Source organism: Clinocottus analis, unplaced genomic scaffold, assembly GCF_023055335.1.
Source record: "Clinocottus analis isolate CAN_PGR_092001 unplaced genomic scaffold, fCliAna1.0.p SCAF_14, whole genome shotgun sequence".
In the NCBI taxonomy this organism is placed as follows: Eukaryota; Metazoa; Chordata; class Actinopteri; order Perciformes; family Cottidae; genus Clinocottus; species Clinocottus analis.
Genome location: NW_027175865.1, coordinates 11,261,695 through 11,286,505, shown reverse-complemented (window position 1 = coordinate 11,286,505; position 24,811 = coordinate 11,261,695). Strand labels below are relative to the sequence as shown.

The 24,811-nt window shown below is 43.0% G+C and overlaps 1 protein-coding gene across 2 annotated transcripts; it reads left to right on the top strand.

The window, feature by feature from the left end:
* Positions 1-1,189: 1,189 nt before the first annotated feature.
* LOC137785041 (inactive phospholipase C-like protein 2) lies at positions 1,190-24,448 on the top strand. Of its 2 annotated transcripts, XM_068576060.1 has the most exons (12): positions 1,190-1,759; positions 9,915-10,016; positions 10,411-10,560; positions 11,165-11,325; positions 12,166-12,634; positions 12,779-14,002; positions 14,088-14,337; positions 14,462-14,748; positions 15,687-15,890; positions 17,798-17,873; positions 22,995-23,104; positions 23,310-24,448. In XM_068576060.1, the coding sequence occupies exons 1-12, from the start codon at positions 1,514-1,516 to the stop codon at positions 23,457-23,459; spliced, it is 3,429 nt and encodes a 1,142-aa protein (XP_068432161.1). In that variant the 5' UTR covers positions 1,190-1,513; the 3' UTR covers positions 23,460-24,448. The 2 variants fall into 2 exon arrangements, with proteins under 2 accessions (XP_068432161.1, XP_068432162.1); XM_068576061.1 differs by lacking the exons at positions 1,190-1,759; positions 9,915-10,016; positions 10,411-10,560 and adding an exon at positions 11,937-11,988 and having other exon boundaries at positions 11,300-11,325.
* Positions 24,449-24,811: the final 363 nt, after the last annotated feature.

The window sequence follows — 24,811 nt, the reverse complement described above, 5'->3', positions numbered from 1 at the left end:
TACAGTTCAGGGAACACACGACCTGGATGCACTACTCTCTGTAAACTTTCTTACTGGGAAATTGTGTGGTAATTATTTCAGGCAAAAAAAAAAAAAAGTGAGCTCATTCATTTTATTTGGCGTTTATCCTTGAGGAAGGCATCTTGGCAATTCTCCCTGAGCAATGCATCACAATGTCCCCTGAATCCTTGAGGAAAATCCATGACCTTGATTTCAATTAAATTTTAGAGGTGCAGTTGAGGTATCTTACTGCGTGTTTAGGAATGTCTCAATGCATTTCAAAAGAATATTAATTTGAGTGCAAGTCTAAACTGGAAAAATACCTTGATAATAGCTTACTTTCTCAAATACAGAAGGATGACATGATCATGATTTATGCGAATGACAGATAGGGGTTTTTAATATTAAGTCTTTTGAATGTTAGTCATTCATATCGGGTTTTATAATTGAGTCTGCAGTTATGAAAGTAAAAAAGGTAATGAAAAGAGGGTTTTAATAGAAGACATTCAGTTTTAAATATTCATCAGTCAGTAATGAAGGCTTGTATTTGTCAGGTTTGTATTGTTGATTATCTTTAATAGAAGGTTTTAATTGCCAAGTCTGCAGCTACAGATGTGTATAAGTGATTAATTAAGGATATTAACTGTCAGGTTGGCATTTATTAATGTCAATAAAAATAAATAATAGAGGGTCAATCATAAATAAAACAGTTGTTAGTGGGCATAAATGGCGACTGGATAGTCTGCAGCCTTTTTTCTAGAAATAACGTATCAAACGGAGAGTTTTCACAACCTGGCAACCCAAAAGTTGATCTCAGTAATGGATTGTAACAGATCTACAAAGCACAAGCAGTCCATCAAATCGGACTTGGTTGCTGGAGGGACCGAGGAGCGCGGACCACACACCCCTCTGACAAGCTGCTGACAGATGACGACTTTATTAGCCTGCTGCTGCTGCTGCTGCTGCTGCGCTCATAAACCTGAAGACCAGCAGCAGGGGCTGAATCAAAGGTCTAGGCGTAGAAACCATCCTGGTGCACGTTGTTCCGTAAGCACAGCGTGAAGAGGCTTGAGATTCGGCCGGCGGCGGAGGAGGAGCACACAGCCTCCGTTGCATGTGCGCATTTCCTGAACGCAAGCGCACATCCAGCTAGATGTGTCTCGCGGTGATGTGTTGAGTGTGAGCGGCGGACGTCGAGGTGTCGGTCACCGCTGTCGCTCAGCTGCTGTCTCTCCCGCTGTCACCCCCCTCAGTGAGTGTGTGTGCGTGTGAGTGTGTGTGTGTGTGTGTAGAAGGGAGAGAGAGAGAGAGAGAGAGAGAGAGAGAGAGAGAGAGAGAGAGAGAGAGAGAGAGAGAGAGAGAAGTTTTCCTCTGCGCATGGTCGCCTGTCGTTCACTTCACACGATGGCACGCCTGAATCCGCGTGCACCTTTGTTGTGTTCGGAGCCGTGTCGCTTTCAAGAGAGCTGAGAACCCCCCCGCCCCCCTCGACCCCCACAAAAAAAGTGTCACCATGGCTGAATTTGGAGATAACAAGAGCGCCGTCGGTCCACCGGTTGCTGGCTGGAAAGCTGCGTCGGGAGGAGCCGGAATGAGCCCGGAGACGCATCGAGGTGAACCGGTGTCAAACGGAAACTGCGGCGTGTCAGACACCGTGAAAAGGGTCCAAAACGAGTCCAGCTGCGAGTCCCCGACGTGGGAGAGCGCGGGATCAGATTCAGCCTCCAAACCAATCCCTCGACGCAGCAGTCTGATCAAGGTAGGCCATCATTTCTGTCGGGGGGGAACACGGCTCATCTTGCTTTACAATATAGGAGGAAACACTTTAAAACAAACAGATGCATGTAAACTGTTGCCACAGTATACCTGCATGAATGAGCAATGGTTTCATAAAAGACAAGACGAGATAAAGTAGGACATCATGGTTTCTTAAGTGGCACACAAACGTTACATGGAATACAATGGAATGAAAAACAAACAAGAAAGTGACTATTCAAGCACTACTCGACGGTGTGACTTAACACACTCAGGAATACACGTCTGTGTACCTGCAACTTGAAACAGTTACTCTGCTTCCTGTCAGCTTCCTGTCATCTGTCAATAGCAACATTTTCAGTCACCTCATCTCCCTCAGTTGTTAAAATGAGCAAAAATATTTTCATGACATCATGACACATTCAAGATGATCGTGAGTTTAAAAGCAGCCTGTCAAACATTTTGACCCAAGCCTCGAGTATGACCTCACAGGAAATGTCAAAGCAATTCACTCATATGTGACTAATATGTGCAGGGAATGTTTTGTTCCAGACACAGGGGATGTCACTTATTAGCACGCCATCAGCCAGAGAGGCGGAGGAGGAACTAAAAAGTGAATTCACCTGCTGTAGCTTTGATTAAAATGAGAATTGCATGTCTTCCTGTGGGGCTCACAGTTGAATACCCCTGTCCAATTAACCCTGCTGCCTACACTGATCTGAGTTTACTAATATTGAGCCCTAGACAAAGATCTCACACTCAGCTGGTTAGCTTTTTGACTTTTTTTGTAAAGTATTATAATTCATATTGAATCAATAACTGGCTGGCTGACTTTGTGCTTTTATGGTTTCTGCCTTCTGGGCATGTGGAAGGTTTTGTATTGAGTTGCTGCTTGTCTCCAGAGCTGCTGCTAGTAACGACATGATTATTCAAACACGGCTTCGTCTGTGTCTGATTGGCTCCTACTCTGCAAGCAGGAAGCCGGCCAGTTGGCCAATTTCCTTGCAAGGTTCATGTTGCAATATTGCTATTAAGTCATGAGCAGTTGGTGATGACACCTAACTTTCTCTCTCTCTTTCACTGAAGCACACACACACACACACACACATGTGTGCACACACACACACACACACACACACACACACACAGAAATTTTCCTCACCTCCTTGCCCACACACAGGCCTGCTCTTGTCTGTTTTCTGTGTTACGACATTGCAGCCAGCCCAACAGAGGATTTTAAAACACTCTGTTTGCTTCAGTTCTGGCATCTCATTACAGGTCAGAAATGGTGTTAATTAAGTCCTGTGTCTGCACACAGAACATCCCCTGCACTTCAAAGAGTAGTTAATGCAGGAAAGCGTGGGTAAAGGGCTGCACGCTGCATGTGCATCCCGTGTATTGAAGCATGCATTTATGGTCTGATGATGTATTTGATTTGTCCGTATTCAGTGGGCACAGTTAATGTTGAGAACGTGCGGCAAACCATATATCACAGCAGTGCGCATGCGTTTGTTCTTTCACCATAAACATACTTGTATTTATAATCCCAGACATCTGAAGCGGAAGATAGATGGAGCTCAGAGTTCTGCTGTTTCTCAAACTACTCCTATGGCTCAACTCAGGATTCCACACAATGGGAGTCTGGGGTGGTATGTAGGCAGATAAACAGGAAACTTGACATTCCGGACTGCTTTTCTCAGGAGTCATGTGATTGATGTCCAGAGTGTGTGTGTGTGTGTGTGTGTTCTTGATCCTGTTTGCTTCGGCTGGGGTAATGAGAGTACCTTTAATTGCATTTCATCGGTATGTTCTTCATGCTCTCCAATGTCCTCTCATTTATTCAGTCTCGCCCTCTCGTGTGCGTGAAGGAGATGCAGAATCAGGTGCCCACATTATGTCTGTTTCAAGTTCATCTTTGTGTGTAGATGCCCATCAGATACTTTCTTCGTCTGTCTTTCAAAACACACACTTGCACAGACAATTTTAAGATGATATAAGGATTTCTTAAAGGAACATAAGCCAATAATTGTCTCAACTCTTGAAGGAGACCACAGTGCTTCATCATATCTGCAAACTTAAGGAATTGTGCAAATACTTTTGGATATTTGAATAAATTAGCTGAGAGCTGAGAGCTCGATGAGAAGATCAACACCACTTATTCAGTATGACACTGGGGCTAGTTAACGATTAGCTGAGCTCATCATAAAGACTAAAAGCGAAGAGAAACAGCCCAACTGGTACAATAACATATCTGCACAACATCACCTGTAAAGCTCACTAATCAATGCATTCTATGTTTCCAGACCTTATGCTAAGCTAAGATAACCCTCGCTTGGCTTCAGCATCAAATCTCCCAAACGAACAGGAACAGTTAATCCCACAGCTAAACAAGTGTATTTCCTGAAATGTTTGGGTTCCTTAAACTTTTTGCCCATTTTAACTGGTTTTACTGGACAGCTTATTTTAGTGTGTGTACCTTCATCAGTATTCATGTCTAATGGGGTTGTGTGTGCTTTTTTAAAACATTTGATATCTTGTGTGTGTGTTTTTTCCCTCAGTCTGAGGGAGCAGCATTAGCCACAGGCTTTAGCACACAGCTGGGGTTGTTTGAGTCAGAGCAGCCCTGAGCACCTCCTGCAGTTCAAATCAACATATTTAGCTTGCTTTAAACTACTTTAGCCTGCATAAGCATGACCCCTGCACAGCACAGGGAGTGCATACACCTTCTCACTGATTGTGATGGAGCCACAGGACATGCTCCTCTGATCCCATGATGATATACATCCAGCCATGCATGCATGTCCCTGACTTCGTGCCTGTTTTTGAGCCTCACCTCAAGTCATCGCTGAGGCGTGTGAAAACCCCGCTCGGTGCCTGACTCAAGGCTCCAACTGCCTGTTCATGGTCTTAGTGGTCCTCTTTTTTCAGTAAATGCAGCTGTGACGTTTGTCAGCTGAAGCCGTGGTTAGGTCTCTGATAAGATGACCTTTTCAAGTCAACCTTTACTTCTTTCATTTTGTGTGGCGTATGTGTTTGGTTGTGTCTGTGACTGTGACTGTGCTTGTGTGTGCGCTGGAGCGTTCATGTGACTTTGAAGGTTTGAGGCGCGAAAGAGCATCTGCAGTTCTTGCCACAAGGGCAGGGGGTCATAAGCAGACCGAGCAGTTGAGTTACTGTGAATGCTCACCACATTTCTTGTTTAACGGTCTTTATACATTATGCTGCTGACAGAATGACGAGACCACATAGCTTCCTGTTTGACACTAATGTCCTGTTCTCTTCTGAAGTCACACACACACACACACACACACACACACACACACACACACACACACACACACATGTGTAATTGTGTGTAAGTTCTCATCCATTTTAACCCACATTCAGGTCAGTTTCACCGGTAAGAGTGAACTGGTGCATGGGATGAAGCATCATTGTTGTTGCTATGGTGACTGCAGTGTGATGGCCTTGTTCAGTGATTCAGAGCAGTGTGGTTGATTGCAACTAGACAGGTCTAATGGACACCTGCCAGCCAATCAGGAGCCATTATTCCTTAGCCTTGGTATAATGTAATGAATAGAACTATATGCAGACGCACACTGGCTGCTGGTCCCCTGAAGAGAGTGTTCAGATTAAGTAATTGCTTTGAAACATAAATAAACCTCAAAACAAATCTCCCCATACCTCTGAATGAAATATTTAATCTTGATAATAAATTCCCAAACTTTCTTTTTCAATGCTTATTTTGCACGTTCCATACATCATCTCACGTTTCCACTGCATCCCCCTCCAGCCCCCCCCTCCAGAGTGAGAGGCACTGGAATTAACTATGCCATTAATCACCCTTCATCTGCCGTCAAACCCACAAGGCGAGAGGGAAGACAGATCTGCGTCCACACCCTTCTCACGCCTCTATTCTTAACATTATTCCATCTAACAATCATCTCTCTTTCTCAGAGTTTAGGTTTATCTCAATTAGTGGATCAAAGATGACACTCACGAAGGACTTTCATCTTCATTCTGCTCTGAGATGCTGCAATTAGTGATACGCGCGTGTTGCATCTATATAAACATACGCTCTCATACATCATACTACTCATGAGTGTTGGCTGGCTAATGAATGCTGGTTTCTACAGGCAAACACCAAGGGCTCTGTACACATAAAGAAATGTGTTATCTACCAAAGAGCTTTGGTATTTATTTCTCCCCATCTTTCTTGTAGGTCTTCTTTTTCTTTTTGCTAATCCGTGTTATTTTCTCTAAGTTTTAAATGTTCTGTGATGTATCGCTGTCATCTTGTGGGTCCGTCTCTGATAACTGCATCTAATCTGCTCTGCCACACAGTCTTCCCTATTTCTCTCGCCCTTCATCCATCCATCTGTCCCTCCAGTTCAATCCGTCAACATGTTCCATCAGGGACATCAGTAATCTCGTAGCAATTTTCCAAATGTATTCACAGTAATCTTAGGTAATGAATAAATCACTTCATGGGCTCACATATGTGTCAAATCTAAGAATAAATAAAAAAGGATCAATAATTAGAATTAGGAGTAATTAGGTTTTGACCCGACAGTGACATCTCCCATTACTGTTTTACTGCAGAAAGAATTCTTTCTTTCTCTGTTTCCTTGTCCTTTGTGTTGTCGCTTCACTTGGCCCTCAGTGAAGCCACAGGAAGCGCTACGACGAGCTGACAGGCGGCTTCCTGTTTTGAAGCGTAGTGGTGGTTTTGGAGACTCATCTGCCTCTTAGTCAGAAAAACAAAAATTGGGCCTTTTTGACGGAAACATGAAACAGACAGAATGTACAATTTCTGTACAGAGATTGAAGGAAAATTGATTTTATTTGTATTTTATCAGGGTCTAGAGGCTGCACTGCTTTTGTTATGTGTGTGTCTGTGTTAGTGCTTTAACCTGCTGAGACTATGTGTGCCTCTTTTGCATGGAAAATTTAATAACTTTACCTTTGTATTTTATTCATGTGTTTATCCTCTTACCGCTTAATCTGTACCCTCCAGTTTCATCTTGTTAGGCTGACAGTCTGCAGTGACATCACCGTTGTTTGGTTGTGTCTCTCTCTTTATCAGTAAATTTATGTCGGAGGCGTAACAGAGCTACACACGTGTAGGGCAGCCTCCACACATGAGACAATTGAATCTCAACTGTTGAACAGGCCCCTGAGAGAATACTGGCGTTCCCCCCGCTGCAAACACAGCTTGTGAAAGGCACACGCCATATGAGTTTTATTCGATTTTCAAGGGAAGACACATTTTTCCATCACTTGTCTATTAATCAAGAATTACAAGTGTGTTACTGGTCACATAGTGCACGTCTGGGGAGACCATTTAGTTATGATATGAGTTTCCTAAATGCAAATTGGTGTGCACTGTGACTGGTGCTAGTGCAGCCATACAAGGACCATTACCGCTAATGTCACACACACACACACACACACACACACACACACACACACACACACACACACAAAGACAGGAAGACATATAGATTGAGTCGAACATTAATCTCCGGTGCCTGTCATCACAGTGTATGAAAGGATGAGAGAGTGTGACTAATTGGAGTGGTACTGTATCCTGTGTGAAGGTGCACGTGTCTGTATTTGTGAGTTAAGTCAATAGGCATCAGCCCTGCACCTCATTCTGCATCACTGAGGAATTTCCCATAAGCTTTCATATTCAAATTGGGGGCTTTTTTTTTCCAAATAAATGCTGTTGGTGTGGTGAAGTTGCATCTGAATCGTGCTGCTGAAACACTCCAAAGGGGGGAAGCTTTATAGTGAGAACACTAAATCAAGTCAGTGTTTTATTTTGTTCAAATCTTTTTTAGGGGCTAAAACTGATGATTAGAGCTTTTCCTTGTGCTTCCTGCCGTTTTCAGAGGAGGAAACATCGGGTCTTGCAGAAAAGACTTACGCTCTGTCCACACGCCCTCTATGAAGGCACCAGGTGTGTTTTTAGAGCCCCGCCTCCCTCACCACGTCAGCTCAAAGAAACTTGTTGCCATTGGAAACACTTCTCCGTCTTAATGAGTTAATTCTATGAGGATTTGTGATGATTCGTCTCCTTCTGAGGGAAACACAGGATCTTTCTCTCTCTCTTTCTATCTTTTTTTAAAATCTCTTTTTGTCTTTCATATCCCCCAGATTTCTTTCATATAAAGGATTCCCTCCTCTCTTATTTCATAAAATATCCAAGTGCTCTCATATGAACTTTTATTTGAATATAATCAGAGTCATGCTGATGAGGAGATATTAATATGCCGCTGATCACAAAAATTCACTATAAGTAAGAAAATGTTGATCGTAATACTGGGGATGACTTTAGAATCCACAAACAAATTAAGCTTTATGTATTTCAATCAGGATAGGCCCTTTAACGAAGAAAAGATAATTGTTTATTATCACAGATAATTAAGTATTGACAGAAAGCCTCAGCAACATATATTCCTCTGTGGAGTTGAGACACTGGTGGTGATGGTGGCTGATGATCCTGCTGAGACTGCTAGGCTAATGAGGCTAATAAAATGATGGAATAATGAAGCCGATGAATATGCAAAGACTGGATGGTGATGTGGAGGTGGAGGAACCAGTGTAACCGCAGCATGAATGTCCCAAAGGCATTGAGAGAATCATATTTATAGGAGACAGCAGGATAGGCTCACAGTATAGGTCTGTCACTGTGCTATTGGATGGATTTAAACAGCTAATATTAGGGTTGACAGCCTCAGACAAAGGCAGTAAAGGAAATGTTAATGACCATGGCTGAGTGGATGAAATGGCAGGATATATAATAAATAAACTCCGCCTAAGCATGCAAAAGAATAGTCTTTCTGTCTTTCCGCAAGAGCTTCATTTGCCATTTTAAGATGGCAAAAATATATTTTTCTAAAATTTGCTTTAATTTATTGACTGTTTCCAAAGCAAAACAACTTCCTAAAATACATTTATTTTTGTATTTATTTTGAGTAGAATGAAACAGTTCACTTTACATCCCGATGGGAATCAATAAATCATATGCTCTGACAAAAAATCGATGGCTGTCGCTGTCTGTAACAAACCTTCCTTCATTTAATTCGGCCTGATGATTGGACGGCTACCTGCTTGCGCATGCTCCCTGTTTGCTGCATGTTCAGTCATCGCTCCTCTCCGGAGTATTCCTCGAACTGCCTATCCTGTCACAACAAGGCCGGTGTTTCTATCGTTGATGCTGACCATCGTGACCCTGAACCTCCAGGTTGCACCCCGGGCGCTCTGCAGAGGTCAAGTTTCATGTATGTACCTGTATGCATATGAAGATTGGAATAAAGGTTCTCGTGAACTTAAAGTATATTTCTACTAGGTCTTTTTAATTATCACAAACAAAATCCAGAATCTTACCAGAGATTGAATTGTAGAAGTACATTTTAATTTTAAAGATGACATTTTATTACAAATTGTTACTACTATTATTACTTTTTGCTTCCCTGCTTGTGATGTATAGGCCTACAGTATGTAAGTAAGTATGTTGAGTGCGTTCAGTCACTCTTAGGATTGAATCAACTACAGTTATGCCATCCTGCTTAGGCCTTGCATTAACTTCAATTAAGTCTTTGATTGGATTTTATCAGGACTCTAATATATTCGTAATTGAATAACTTTGCCAACGTATATGCTCTTATCTGTTCTCTGTGGGGGTGATATCTGATCGGTCAATGAATCAGACGGATGAGCTGCGATGGTGAGCTCAGATAAACTGATTGGGTCTGCCAGCGTCGTGGCGGAGGAGCAGAATTAGAATGCTGCTGCCTGCTGCCTCTGTCTGGTCAGGTATGATTAATGGCGTAATGGTGAAAGGCAAGGGCAAGCGGAGGCTTTTAGTATCAGGAAAAACAACAGATTGGGAGGAGGAGGCTCTATGTAGTAGACCAAATAATCTGTGTTTATATATTGTTATATAAACTGACATTTCTTTTAATCCTTGTAGATCCATTCTGAATGGGGAAAAAATGTTTGTCATGCCCACGCAAAGAATACTGTTCAGAGGGATAACTGTCTGTCTGTTTCTGTCTTTGTATTCATTTGTCTTCTTCTTTTTGCAATCCCCTCCCTCCTCCTCTCTTTATCCACGCCGTCCTTTCATCCTTCCTCTCCTCCCTGCTCATCAGGATGGGTCACGTGCTGGTCGGGATAGGAAGAAGACGGTGTCCTTCAGCAGCAGTCTGTCAGAAAAGAAGATCAGCAGCGCTGCAGACTGTATTCACTCCATGGTGGGTCAGCCACATCATAAACCTTTACATGGAATATAAATTAAGATGATCCTTTGTTATTCCCACAGCGAGGAACTTTGCAGGATTACAGCAACATAGGGGATCAGGCAAACAAGCAAGCAAGAGACATAAGTAGAAAAACAAGCATAATAAATGTGTAATCACACATGAGGTATAATAAATAGGTAAAAAAAACTATGATGTTGTTGATATAGTCGGAATGAATGGTTGTTTTATTTTACTTATCTGTGATTGAATCTCCCTTGTGTGCATCAAGATTTTACTGTTGGATCACAGGCTTTTGAGCCTGTCAAACACTAAAGGAAGTTCAGAAGTGAAATGGACTGAGCGTTACTGAAAGTCAACAGTTGACAACTTCATTTATTCATTTCAGGTTGAGGGGATTGAGCTGAAGAAAATCCGAACCAACTCCCGTGTTTACCTGCGTTACTATCTTCTGGACGCAGGCCTCCAAGCTCTGTGCTGGGAGCCATCCAAAAAGGAGTCAGACAAAGCCCGCATCTCCCTGGCCTCCATAAGAGAGGTCAGTGTCCACAGAAAGAAATGTTTGAATCAGGGTTTTTAAAGAGACTGTGTCCTCTCAGACAAAGCAAAGAGGTGCCCCATCACCCGCTACATGGTTTACTTGCTAATTATGATATTTGAACCCAGAGCCGCTTCACACTTCACTTGACCATCCACACAACTGAAGCAAAATTGAAGCTCATATTGCTGTTTAACAAGACTTCAGACTACACCAAATACAGAAAAAAGGTCTGTCCTGAGGCATTTATTAGTTTATGACTCCGGAAAAGTGTGAAAAACTGAATTCATCCAAACTACTGTATCTCTAAACTATTTATTTAACCAAATCACACACATTAAGTTATCCTATGTGAGCTTCTTTTAAAAATAATGAAGTTTCATATTTTTTTCACTTCCATTCACTGAGCCTCCCCTGAAGGTGTTGAGAGCCCTCTTTAAATACCTTTACCCTGCCTCACTTCAATAATGATCTCACTGAGTCTTTCAGACAAAAGCATTGGAGATATTTACAACCCAGAATCATCAGGAACGCAACCATTGATTTTTATTTATGTTTTAAATCTTGCGTTTGTGTTTGCATCTCTTGTGGTCTCATCCTCTAGGTTCGGACGGGTCGGAACACAGAAACTTTCCGCACCAGCGGAGTTTATGAGCAGATTTCCGAGGACTGTGCGTTCTCCATCATCTATGGAGAGATGTATGAAAGCTTGGACCTGGTTGCCAACTCTGCTGAAGTGGCTAACATTTGGGTGACGGGCCTGAGGTATGACACTGCAGTCTTACATTTTATACACTTGTAATATGTACCAGAAACACACAACACACATTTAATAATGAAAGAATCATCTGATCCTCAGAGCTTCTAAACATTTATTCAGCAGTACACTACAGCAGTAGTCTACCGCTGTAGTGTACAGTAGTTGTGTACAGTAAAGACACTCGTAAAATACAGTGTTTACTGTCAATATTCACACATTTCCCTCCCTGTTATATAAAGTCTTTTAGGTCAAACTATTGTTGATGTTTTGGTTGTGGAAGGACCAGTTCACCCATACATTTGAATTGATCTTGAGCCAAGTTTGACTTGTTTTTCTGGACAACTCTGTGTTTTCTGCTGAACTAATCAAATAAAATTAATGAAAAGGCTGCTTTCATCAGAGAAGCAGAGTCAGTTTCATTTATACAGCCCAAAAAGCACAACTCGCAGGCTCACTCTTGTGCTTCTTTAAAGTATTAGTGCGTGTGCATATGGTGTACTAGTTCTTGTGTGTTTTGTGGTTCAACAAAGGTTTGCACATGTGGGGCAGGGACTAATCCATCTAATTTAATTAGGACGTTGATGTGAGTCCAACATGGTATCTCTTTGTGTCTTAGGCTTTACTTTTCCTCCTTTATTGATTCTATTGGCGGGAACAGAGAGCTATCAGTGAGCTGATTTCTTCTTGTGGTCCTATGAGATTTGCTTTTAGTGGAGGCCTATTCTACTGCTATAGTAATTGTATTGTATGTGAGTGTCAGCTAAAGGCCAAACAAATAGAATTGTGTATAAGCATAGTAAGGAAATTCTGTCCAACTACATCTGCCTTGCCTGTTCTTCTTTCAGGTATCTGATGCAGTATGGGAAACATGCCCTGGACATGCTCTCCAGCAGTCAGGACAGCCTTCGTCTTGGCTGGCTGGAGCAGTTGTTCTCCTCTGCTGCTGATTCGTACGGACAGGAAGACGTCGAGGAAGGGATCCGCTTGCAGTTTGCCGTTAAGCTGATACAGAGCGTGAACCCTGGGGTCGGCTCCCGCAAAGTGGAGCACAGGTTCAAAGAGCTTCAAAGAGTTAGGGAGAGGATGCGTGGGCTCACTCTCGATAATGAATCTGGAGTTAAAGATCATGTCGAAAACAAAAGACTAATAGGAAGAAATGAGCGCGTCAACAGGCAGGAGTTCATCGAGGTCTTCCATGACTTTTGCACACGTCCGGAGATCTACTTTCTGTTGGTGCAGTTCTCTAGCAACAAGGAGTTCCTGGACACCAAAGACCTGATGAAGTTCCTCGAGGCTGAGCAAGGCATGACTCAAGTGGGTAACATGAACCAATCATGCATACAAATAGCAGAAAACAAGTCAGACATATTTGCAAATCCCGGCCTCTATTACATCTTTACAACTCTTTCCAGTTTTTTCCTTCATCTTCTAATTCCCTTCTCTCACTGTGACCTCAAGGTGACCGAGGAGACCAGCTTGAAGCTCATCCAGTCCCACGAGCCATCGGAGGAGGGCCGGCAGGAGGGATACCTGTCACTGGATGGCTTCACCAGCTACCTCACCTCGGCAGAGTGCCAGCTCTTCGACAGGGAGCATGACACCGTGTGCCAGGACATGTCCCAGCCTTTGTCTCACTACTACATCAGCTCCTCCCACAACACCTACCTCATCGAGGACCAGTTTCGAGGTCCGTCCGACATCTCTGGCTACATCCGCGCACTGAAGATGGGTTGCCGTTGCGTGGAGGTGGACGTTTGGGATGGCCCCAATGAGGATCCGGTGGTGTGTACGGGACACACTCTCTCACCCCCTCTGGCCCTGCGTTGTGTGTTAGAAACAATTGGAAGATTTGCGTTTGTGGCCTCGCAGTACCCATTAATCATATGTCTGGAGAACCACTGTTCACTTCAACAGCAGAAAGTAATGTGGCAACATCTCATAAGGATACTCGGGGAGAAGTTATACACAGATCCGCCATCTGAAGGGGAGACATACTTACCATCGCCGTATGCTCTGAGGCAACGCATTCTACTAAAAGGTAAAAAGTTGGCTCCAGGTTCTGATGGCGAGGACGGGGAGGTAAGTGAGGAGGATGAAGGGGCAGAGATGTGTCAAAGGATGAAAGCAGTCGGCAGTGGTGTGGCAGCGCCTGGAGGGAATGAGAAGGACATGGTGCAGAAAAGTGTCTCCTTGACGGCGGTCACTCAGTCTATTCCTCATCATCCTCTTCCCAAACGGTTCCAACTCTTGAAGGAGCTCTCTGACCTCGTAACTCTTTGCCGCTCAGTCCGCTTCATAGACTTCCCCACAACATCCAAGAGCCAAAACCCCTGGGAGCTGTGTTCATTTCACGAGTCTCTGGCCGTGCGTCTCGCTGGCGAGAGCCCTGGAGAATTTGTCAACCACAACAAGCATTTCCTGTCACGGGTGTACCCCAACCACATACGTATTGACTCGAGCAATATGAACCCTCAGGACCTGTGGAAGTGCGGTTGCCAGATTGTGTCTATGAATTTTCAGACAGCAGGACTGATGATGGACCTGCATACAGCCTGGTTCCAGCAGAACGGGAACTGTGGTTACGTTCTGCGGCCCGCCATCATGCGGCAGGAGGTGTCTTATTTCAGTGGAGACACCAGAGACACCGTGCCTGGTGTGTCTCCACAGCTGCTTCATGTGAAGGTGCGTGGGAATATTGCTTCCACCACAAGAGTTATCACAGACTGGAATACGCTTCGAAACTCATGAATATTTTTCCTCTTCCTAGGTGATAAGCGGCCAGAACTTGCCCAAGCCGCGTGGCTCAGGGGCCAAAGGAGACGTGGTCGATCCCTACGTGTACGTTGAGATCCACGGCATCCCGGCTGACTGCACAGAGCGCCGCACCAGGACGGTGACACAGAATGGGGACAACCCTGTGTTTGATGAGAGCTTTGAGTTCCAGATCAACCTGCCGGAGCTCGCCATGGTTCGCTTTGTGGTGCTGGATGACGATTTCATAGGGGATGAGTTCATAGGTTGGTGTCAGTGTCAGAGGTCAGAGGAGTCACTGTAAATGGACTCAAACACAATGATTGTGAAAGTGTATCAGACTGTTTAAGTGTTTTTACCAAATGAAATGGGATTTCCCTTCCACCACAGGCCAGTACACCATTCCTCTGGAGTGTCTTCAACCGGGCTACCGACATATTCCACTCCAGTCTCTGACAGGGGAGGAACTTCCCCACGCCAAGCTGTTTGTCCATGTGGCCCTCACCAATCGGAGGGGAGGGGGAAAGCCACACAAAAGAGGACTGTCTGTTCGGAAGGCCCGCAAGGGAAGGGACTACACAGCTCTGAGGGACTTGGGGGTCCGGGCTGTAGATGAGGTTTTCAAGATGGCTGCTCCTCCGCTGAGAGAAGCGACAGACCTGAGAGAAAATATGCAGGTGAGTAAGGGTGAAATAATAACTTGTGATAACTTCATCAGAAGAATAATCAACAAAGAGTTTGATAAATCTTTGTATTGTCCTTTATCCCCCCAAAACACTGGTTCCAGATTCTTTTTAAAGATTTGCTGCTTTAAATGTGAGTTTTGGGCTCTTAGTCAGACAACACAAACAACTGGTATATGTTGCACTGAACTAATGTTTTTAACACTTTTCTTACATGTTGTAGACCAAAATAATCAGCACGTCTCATGCTCATTGGAAGTGACTGGCTCGTGAAAAGGGATATCTCATTTATCTTGCTCATTATCAATGTATTGAAATTGAACAGTGAGTATTGTGTGCCCAACTGAAAAAAAGCAAAGGGAAGACTGGTGTCAAATTTTAATCAATAGTTTAAAAATAGCTAATCCAACCTTTATAAGCAAGGCAGCAATTTTCTCTGTGTATCACCCCGGGGCAATAAGAAAAATTCATTATATGTTCATTGAGTGTGGTGGGACAGTTGGTATTCACATCTGTGGATTTCTTCTGTTTCAACCTGAACTACCTCAACAGCACAGCTGCAGGAAAAGAAAAGACAAATAGCGCTTTTGCAGAAGTGACTTTTAATTATGTGTGTGTGTATGTGTGTGTGTGTGTGTGTCTGTGTGTGTGTGTGAGAGAGAGAGAGAGAGAGAGAGAGAGAGAGAGAGAGAGAGAGAGAGAGAGAGAGAGAGAGAGAGAGAGAGAAAGAGCGAGAGACGCATAGGTCTCAGAGAAAGAGAGAGCGAGAGAGCAAATCAAGTGGGAGACAGAGTTGAAATTAGATTTTACAGATTTTCGTTTTTTCCATCAGGGTCAGGAAATAAGAAAGGAAGATTGTGAAACTTTGTGTGCATTTAAATTTGCAGATTATTATATTTTATGGTCCTCTTCTTTTTTTTTTTACCCACCAGAACTCAGTCGCAGTGTTCAAGGAGCTGTGCGGCGTATCAGCGGTGGCTAACCTCATGCAGTGCGTCCTCGCTCTGGGCTCCAGGGTGTCAGGACCAGACGGGGCGCCTTTACTACTGTTTAACCTCCTTGACCACTACCCCACACTGGAGCCCCAGGGGCCCCTGCCAGACGTCCTTCGTCGGGTTGTCTCCACCTATGACATGGTGAGAAAGGAAGAGACAGTTTCATACTAATGGTTGTTTACCAAAATGGAGTTTCTCATCTCTGACACACATGAAAGCGAACAAAAGCAACAAAGAGCGCAAATCAGTGAACCACCTCCCGTCTCCTGAGTACTTGACCTAACAACGAACCCCGCCTCCCAGATAAAAGCTTCCTTTTTAGCCAATATATTCCCAAACACAAAGTGGGCTTTCATTGTTATGTAGCAGACAACGTTCCCAATTGTTCTGGGAGTAACAAGGACCGGTAAACACATCAGCGACATCCTCCCCTTGGCCTGAATGTCCTGTGTGTTTCCACTCAAATAAACTTTCATCGACCGAGGAGAAAGTTATTCAACAGACTTAATTTATTTAATGATGTCTAAAAATAAATCCAGCCCTCCCTGTGGAAGTACACACAAAGAGAGAAAGAGGGACAGAGGGAAAATAGGGGCCAGAGTGGTCAATTGGTCTGTTAGTCAGCTCATCAAATAGTCAATAAGGCGGGATGAATCCGTTTGTTTGGTGGGTTTAGGTTGCTCAGCTGCAAGGGGAGAATGACTGCCTTTCTTCCTGTTATCACTTTCATATCTCACTAAAACATATTTCTCTTTGGTTTCTATCTCAGGCTTTCAGCCTCCCACTCACCCCTTCTTTCACTCATTCCTCTCTCTTAGTTCCTGCCTCTTCTTTTCCCCTCCGGGTCTTGTTAGACTGTGACAGGCCCCCTATATGTGGTCCAGCACTCGAGCCTGTATACTGCCATGTGAAAGTGTTGCTGGGGTGAACAACATTACCGTACGCCCGTCTTTCGCCATCTATCTGGCTGCTGCAATACTTTTTAAATTGATATTAACTCAAAGTGCACTTGTTTGTGTTTAATATTATATATTCCCCAGGAGTCTCTTGGGTAGGATGATAGACAGTTAGTACGAATTGCCAATATAAAGATAGTGTCGCGAGAGAGTTAGTGTGTTAGAGTGCATGTGTGTGTGTGTGTGTGTGTGTGTGTGTGTGTGTGTGTGTGTGTATTGTGAGAGTAAGGGAGAGTTTGTAGCCAGAAACAGGCGGTAGTAGAGACAAATAGATGTGTCTCTCTTCTTCTTATTAAGTTATGATTAAGGCGCCGGTGTATATACCGTGACACTTTAATTTAACTAGGGTTGTTTGTCACTGCAATACAACCAGCAACTCCATAGACCTGTGACTGTCTATTTGTGCATTAGTAAAAATGTGTGTCTGTCTGTGTGTGTTTAACCACTTTACGTTTCCAGCCGAGCGGCTTGCTGAATACCATTAGCATAGATTTAAATGTCGTACACCTAAATGGATTGCACACCTCAATCATGATGCTTGGAGGAAGAGGCAAACAACAGAGACAGAAAATATGAATGACTGTGTGTGTCTTGTTGAATTGGAGCTGGTCAAATTTATGTACTGTAGTTAATCCTTTATTTGTCGAACAGTGGTTTTTTTGTTTTTTTTTTCCCACAGGGGATCACGTCCCAGCCGGGTGAGAGGAAGTGCAGAATTAATCAGGCAGAAGCTACACATGCCATTGTGTGCGTGTGTGCGTGCGTGTGTGTGTGTGTGTGTGTGTGTGTGTCGGGGGGTTTCATTCATTTGAAAGAGCTGTCTCATCTTTGTGGGTGCCTCGCATGGGTATTTGTGTCAACTTGTGGTAAAACAGCCAACAGTGTGAACTCCAATTGGCTAATGCAGTAATTTCGACAATTACCAAATTAAGTAATAAACAATTGTGTTATTTAATTGTAAGTCTTTGTTCTTTTACAGCCGACAGTGAAACAGACATGTGTTCATGTGTTTAAATGTGTGATTTACACACAAGATAATTAGCAAAGGCTTTATGGTGCACTGCATGCTAATAGATGTGTCCCTGTCTGCAGATGGTCCATGCGAGCAGAGCGGTGATGGAGCTCTCTGATGGAGTCTACGACAGGATCCTACAGATACAGTCAATGGGTGTGTAGTCGTGTGTACGCGTGTGTCACTGTGTGTGTCAGATGCTGCTTTTAAGACCGTGTGTTTTACGATATTTGTGTGGAACACCATGCCGATGTTCCCAGTCCACTCATGGCACTCCCACATAGCCTCGTCACACAGGGCTGCAGCCGCTGCTTTTGTCATTAACTTAACTCCCCTCATTCCATTTCCTCTCCTCCTATGCTTTTGCCTCTCCTCTCATTCCCTCTTATCTCTTCTATTATCCTCTTCCCTTTCTTCTAATTTACTGTCGTTGTCTTTCCGTCCCTCTCTCCTCATTCTTTTTTTTTCCCTTTCTCTGGTTTGATCTTTTCTCTATTTTCTGTCATTCTCCTTTGTTTTTCCTCTTCTTCTCTTCTTCTTGTACCTTCAATTTACTTTCTTTCCCTTGCATTTGAAGCTTTCTGATGCTCTTTACTTTCCCGTCTTCTTCTTTCCCAGCATATGTTGCCAATCCCATCTTCTGCAGACATCTGCTGAAGCTAGCATGTGTCACACAGGTTACAAGTAAATAAGTCTTCACCCTTGCCCGGTTTATCTGTATGTTTTAGATGGAAGGGGTTAAAATGTGTGCAGCTCCCGTCATTAATCATCCTTCAGTCTGTTAAGCGAAGGGCACCGTAGCTGACCTGCTGATATCATTTCTGTGATGTTTGGCAGAGGTTTGTTTACTTCAGCTGAGCCGTCTTGATTATCTGACATTAGTCAGCCAGACTGTCGTCAGAGTGACAATAAACAACCAACAAACACCAACACTCTCATACGTACCCACATCCTCTTCTCCAGCTCGATTCAGTCTTCAGCTGCCGCTCAGGAGACACTGCCATTCACGTTTGGAAATGTTACCCAGTGGCTTGGAGATGAAGAAATAAAGAAATTCACATAATTTACATAATTTTGTCGGTGATGGATTTTATAATGCGGCACTTACAGACATCATTGTATTTAAGCATCTCTGGGTTTCAAGAGAGTTAATGTTGATTTGGTCGGGACAAATACAATATACATAGAGATTTGCACAACAATTATCCCGTGCGATGTATCAGAGCATTCATAGCTAATGCTAATGTCTAATGTCAATCCCTAGAAGGACTCATACAATAACAAACATAAAACATGTTCACAGAATACATTTTGTTGACCTTATTATAGGAACATTGGGGGTTGATATGCACACAAGCGTGTCAGCTTTTCAATCCTGTCGTGAATAGAACAGAGGAGATGAAGGAGAAGTTAAGGTAAATCTGAGGGTGAATTGGTATTTTGAGAGGAAGATAATGGTTCCAATTTGGCCACTGTGGAGAAGAAGTGTGTTTAACAGAGATTAATGTTGTTTACGATGTTGCACTCTTCTCCATTTTGCTCCCAGAAAGCTCATTACATCCTCAACTGAACTTCATTTTAGGTTTTCTGGCGTCCATATATATATATATATATATATATATATATATATATATATACTAATGAATCCCACAGTAGGGAATTTTTAACCCATAAGGAGCAGTGGGCAGCCGTCCGTTAAGCGCTCAGGGAGCAACTTGGGGTTCAGTGTCTTGCTCAAGGACACTTTGACATGCAAGTATAAGAGTAAAGTAGTCTTATACTTGCATTTCACATTTGATCACTTCTAGTATTTTCAGTAAAGTAAGACGATGAGATTCATAAATGCGATAAGTTGTGCCATTAAGTTCATCTGATAAAGAGCTGCTGCAGAGCCCGAGGTCTGATCTCATGAACAAAGCGCTTCCTGTGTGTACAGAGTGAAGATGTCGATCAGGTGATCCCAAGGCGGAGGTCCTCAGCACACTGTTGGAAGAGAGGGGGTAGGCAATGAGAAGGCATAACCAGGTCACCCAGAGGGTGCCATGGGACGGCTTGTGGCAGAGATAGATGTCTACACTGTTACATCAGAGCAGAGAGAGTTGAAACGGAGAGGGAGAAAAAAGCCGTGGGAAGATGGATGGCAGAGATGGATAGCTAGAGGCAACGCTGGGAGGACAAGAACAAGAACTACATGGGAGAAGAGAGAGAATGTGTCAAAGGGCCAGTTCATGCACATTTAAAAAAATACTAATTGTATCTCTTAGTTCTCTTGTTCTTTTTAGTCATGCAAATAATTTGGGTTTTATTTTGCCAGGCTTTGAGATATCTGTCTCTTTATCACTTAAATCTTTACAAAAAGCAACTTCACGCTGAAATATTTTTGCTGTCGCCCTGAGTCTCAACTCTCAGTAACACCTATTATTGATGCGTGAGCGTAGCGATCCACATCCAGGGTGGAAGCACATCACTGCACCAAAGTGAGATATTAAATCACTGGAGGTCAGACAGAAATAACAAGATTTTTATGGGGTCTAAAGTTGCTTTTTATATTATTTCAGTCTTGTGTTTTTCCAGAAACAATGTCCTTATTAATCCACACAACACACTGTGGGACTATATTATTGGCTTGTTAGTAGTTCCAATGAAAACCACGCACAGGGAGGTCAGTAGTTTATCCAGAGGGTTTCATGGAAAGACATGTTTAAGTAGTGATCACTACTAATAACATTTCATTCCTCTCACTTCAGTAAAGTGCTTTTGTAAAGCTTGGCAAATCAAGTACTAGTAATATACCACTAAAGGTATGTGAAAGTGCATACTCAGTTGTGAAATATGTACATGACAAAGAAACATTTGGAGAAGTTTCCCTTAAGACTGTTAATTGTGACGTTGGTGCTAAAAAACAAACTTTGTAGTTTGAAGTTGTGAGTGCGACCTGTTGTACAAACTAAGTACTGTAATGGTTATGCCATTTTGATAATGGATTAACGTGCACCATTAGCTTGAGGACTGACTGAATGGTCTGATGAGTAAGACAAATGATTGAATCATCTGCTGGAGCCTTCACAGCCCACCCCAGATCTTATCCAACATCACCAAATAAGGGCATATCTTCTGGAGGAACGTCCTTTTCTGTAATTTGTGTGAACCCACGCTTCGAGAACTTTATTGAGCAGCTGCTTTTCCTCCATTGCCCCGACCTGTATAGTGGTGAGACTCACATCTGGATTTATAGATTTTATTTATAGATTTTACACTTTGTGTGAGTGCCTTAAAAAATATTATAGATGTTTATATATATATATATATATATATATATATATATATATATATATATATATATATATATATATATATATATATATATATTTCCTTATGCCTGATTGATCTCAATTAAATCAGGCTGTATGATAGATCTGTGTTCTCTTCCCATCACAAATGCTAAGGTAGTTCAGAAAGGAAGTGAAGGCGATGCTCTTCCTGCTCCGTCCTTTTGGCCTCTGGACCACATTTCTGTGTGTTTGTCTGCTCACTGTTCAAGTATTGGCTCGTTAATAATGTTCCCTCCATTGGCTTCACTTGGTTTCACAGGGAAATAGACACACACACACACACACACACATTATATTGGCACGTAGGCTTTGAGTTGCCTAGCAACGACGTGGTAAAGGTTTTTATACAAGCAACTTCTGGAGGTGTGTGTGAACGTAGAGCAGTGACAAGCGTATGTGTGTGCAGGTGTGTGTCAGTGTTTGCAGACGTTTAGTGACAGAGAAAGATTTTGTCTGAAGAATTGTTGAATTTGCATCCAATCCGTTTACTCTTTTCTAAGTGTGTGTGTGCGTGTGTGTGTGTGTGTGTGTGTGTGTGTGTGTGGTCCCTAGCTTGGCACATTTTACGTCTGGGCTATCGTTGATGGCTCGGAATGGTTTGTGCCCCGTATTAACCCACTTCCGGGTTACCATGGTAACAGTGGGACAGTGGCCCGGGGGCAGTCAGAAGAAGCCAGACACACACACACACACACACACACACACACACACACACACACACACACACACACACACACACAACTCATTGCACAAACTCCAACTAGCCGGCGGCCTGACTTTTATGACTCTCTCTCTCTCTCTCTCTCTCTCTCTCTCTCTCTCTCTCTCTCTCTCTCTCTCTCTCTCTCTCTCTCATTTTCCATCCACTTTCCATCATTCCTTCTGATGCTCAATGCCTGAGTGTCAATACGTAGAAATGGATCAGAAGTGAACAACAATAAATTGTAACAAAAAATTGAGTGCGGCAATGAAGATTGAAAATCAGGCCTGTTTGCCATGAAGCCTCTTCATGAGGTCTAGGCCCATCTGAAGATAGGACAGGACTCCTCAGAGTCAGGATGCTGGTGTTGGTCGAGGAAGGAAACTCACAGGCCGGTTGTTTTGAGGAATTCAGACGAAAAGACGATATGATGACATCAGAATTTGTGATCAAGAGAAATAAAGGCATTAAGTCAGAAAGCACCTTTCTCACTAAGCTTACTGAACTGAAGTGAGCATATGATCACTGTGTGTCTCTGTGTGTGTGTTAATCTACTGAATCTCACAAACTCCTAATAGCCAAAGAGAGCCCTACCACTCCATACTGGATTTTTGACACGCAGCATTGATGCGTTGTGACATTCAGAATATTGTTCAGCGGGCACGATGAATGTTGAATATTGACGCGTCTATTTCTGTGAACAATGTTTACTGCTCGCACACGGCAAGACCACAGCAAATATCAGTGTTGCTCAACTTCAATTGTTCAACAAATTATACAAACCATCATCAGCCGGTTTTCACAGTCACATTTTCTTTTTCTTGTTTTTAAATCATTATTATTTTCAGTCATAGGTTGGTTATATATATACAGTTTATAATGTGTAAACGGATACCTGGGTGCTTTGACTGCCTTGCTATATACACCCGGATGTAAACAGGTATTAATAGTATTAAAGGTATATTAATAGGTTGTTCTCACACCTGGATAGTAATATTATTTACAATCTCTATTCTAAGAGTAGCAAAAAAAAACCTTTTATCAATTAAAAAAGCAACTATTTTGAGTGGTGCTTATTGTGTACAATTACATCTACACAGGAACAACGGATGAGTTTTTTTATCTGTGTTCAGACAAGTTATATTTAGGATATATAGGATATATTTTTCCCAGGTTGATTTTTGAATTCTTTTTAAAAAACATCATTCTGTAACCTGCTGTGGTTGTGTGTATTTTCGGCTACAGCCATGGAGTTTCATGAGAAGCTGCAGAGTCTGGCGGCGAAGGAGGGGCTGAGGGGTCGCAAGGTCAGTCGGGCGCTCGAGAGTTTCAGCTGGAACATCACCATCCTTAAGGTCAGCAACTCACACTCACACAAAATAAACACAAACACCCTGAGGGGTCGACCTCTAGAGCATGCGTTTGGCCTCTAGCGAGTTGCTCATCTTTTTACTCACTTTGCTCCTCCCTCCCTCCACTTCCACCCCCAGTCCCCATCTCTCCTTGCTACTCTGCACTCCCTCACTTTTCTCCTGATGTCCCCTGTTTTTTTTCTCTCAGGGTCAAGCTGACCTGCTGCAGCACGCCAAAGCTGAAGTCCAGGAGAACATGAAGCAGGTCCACGATGCCGCTTTGACTGGGAACCTCACCAAGGAGAGCGTAGGAGTGAGAAGAGTCCGCTCCCAAACCCGACGAAGCCAGGATGACTAGCCCACCGCCAGTGGAAGAGGACCCTTGACATAGCAAGCAAATGAAAGAGGACACAACCAAAATTGCCATCGTTGCTGCAGTAACAAACCCTTTTCATGTAATTCAAATGTTCTAGTGTCAGACTTTCAAAATGCTGTGGAAGAGCTGTAGCTAGTTGATGAATGCCGGAAAGTCCTTAAAATGTCTTCAAAATGCAGCCACTGTCCTCCCACCGGTCGCAGATAACACTCAAAAGCTGAGGGATCAGAGCGCTGCTGACAGGACTCAGAAGGTAAATGACGCTGGGAAGATGAATGTAGTGAGACCTTAAGCCACGGCTAGGTTAGTTGTGCTGCATTAAATTGTAAATACAACCTCTTCTTATGTGCAACGTGTCTGCAAGAGGGAGGAAAATATGTCGTCGCTCAGTAAAAAAGTTTTCAAAATTATTTGAAAAACTGCCACCTTCACGTTAGCAGCGTGTGCTTCTCCAAGCGACCACCCAGCAAATGTCCTTTTTTTCTCAATTATAAAGTAGGAGATGAGCCTGTGAATGTGTTCAGTATTTTAACTGTGCAGCCCCTTTATATCTCTCCATCTTATTGCCATTAAGCGTTTGTAGGTCCTGGATTGCTGCTCTTCATCGAATCACGTTGAGGTCCTTTCTCTTGCCACGAAAGCACTTAACCCTCTAAATATTATCACAAACAATTCTATATTTTTCTATTTTCCTTCAGCCATTGTGCTAATTTAACCAGTTATCCGCCATAATGATCAACTCCAGATCTATAAATGTCTGCCCTTAGGGAACAAATACTGTTAAAAGTGCTTACTATGTGTGCAAAACACTGTACAGTATTTTACTATGTAGTTTCAATCCTATTGCTGTAAAGAATATTTTACATAAGTTATTGATCCTGAATGAAATCATTCCAGGCTTTGGTGCAGTAGATGAGGCTTGACCTGTTCAGCTCCGTAAAAGGTTGCAGTTCACCATTACCTTCCTTTAATGTCGGGATGGAAATAAACTAGTTTTTAAAAGACTCATGCGTGTGTGTGTCTGTTATTGTTTTTACTTGTGCATTAATTCATGCTGACACATGAAGCAAGTTCTGCTTAGTGTAGAAGTAACAACTGAGGACTGGAAAATGACCCATAGGGCACTAGGACCATGCGGAAACCACGCCCGCTCAGGCTCCCAGTTTCCTCCCATATCCTCTCGTGTCGTCATCGGTGTCGCTCAAACAACCAGCCGCCAGAAACTCAGCTGTAACAGTATGTGAGCGTGTTTTAACCCAAACAAAACTAATGTGGGTGTTGTCTTCAGGCACAATCTATATTAAGTTAGCAAACTTACCGTTATGAACATACGA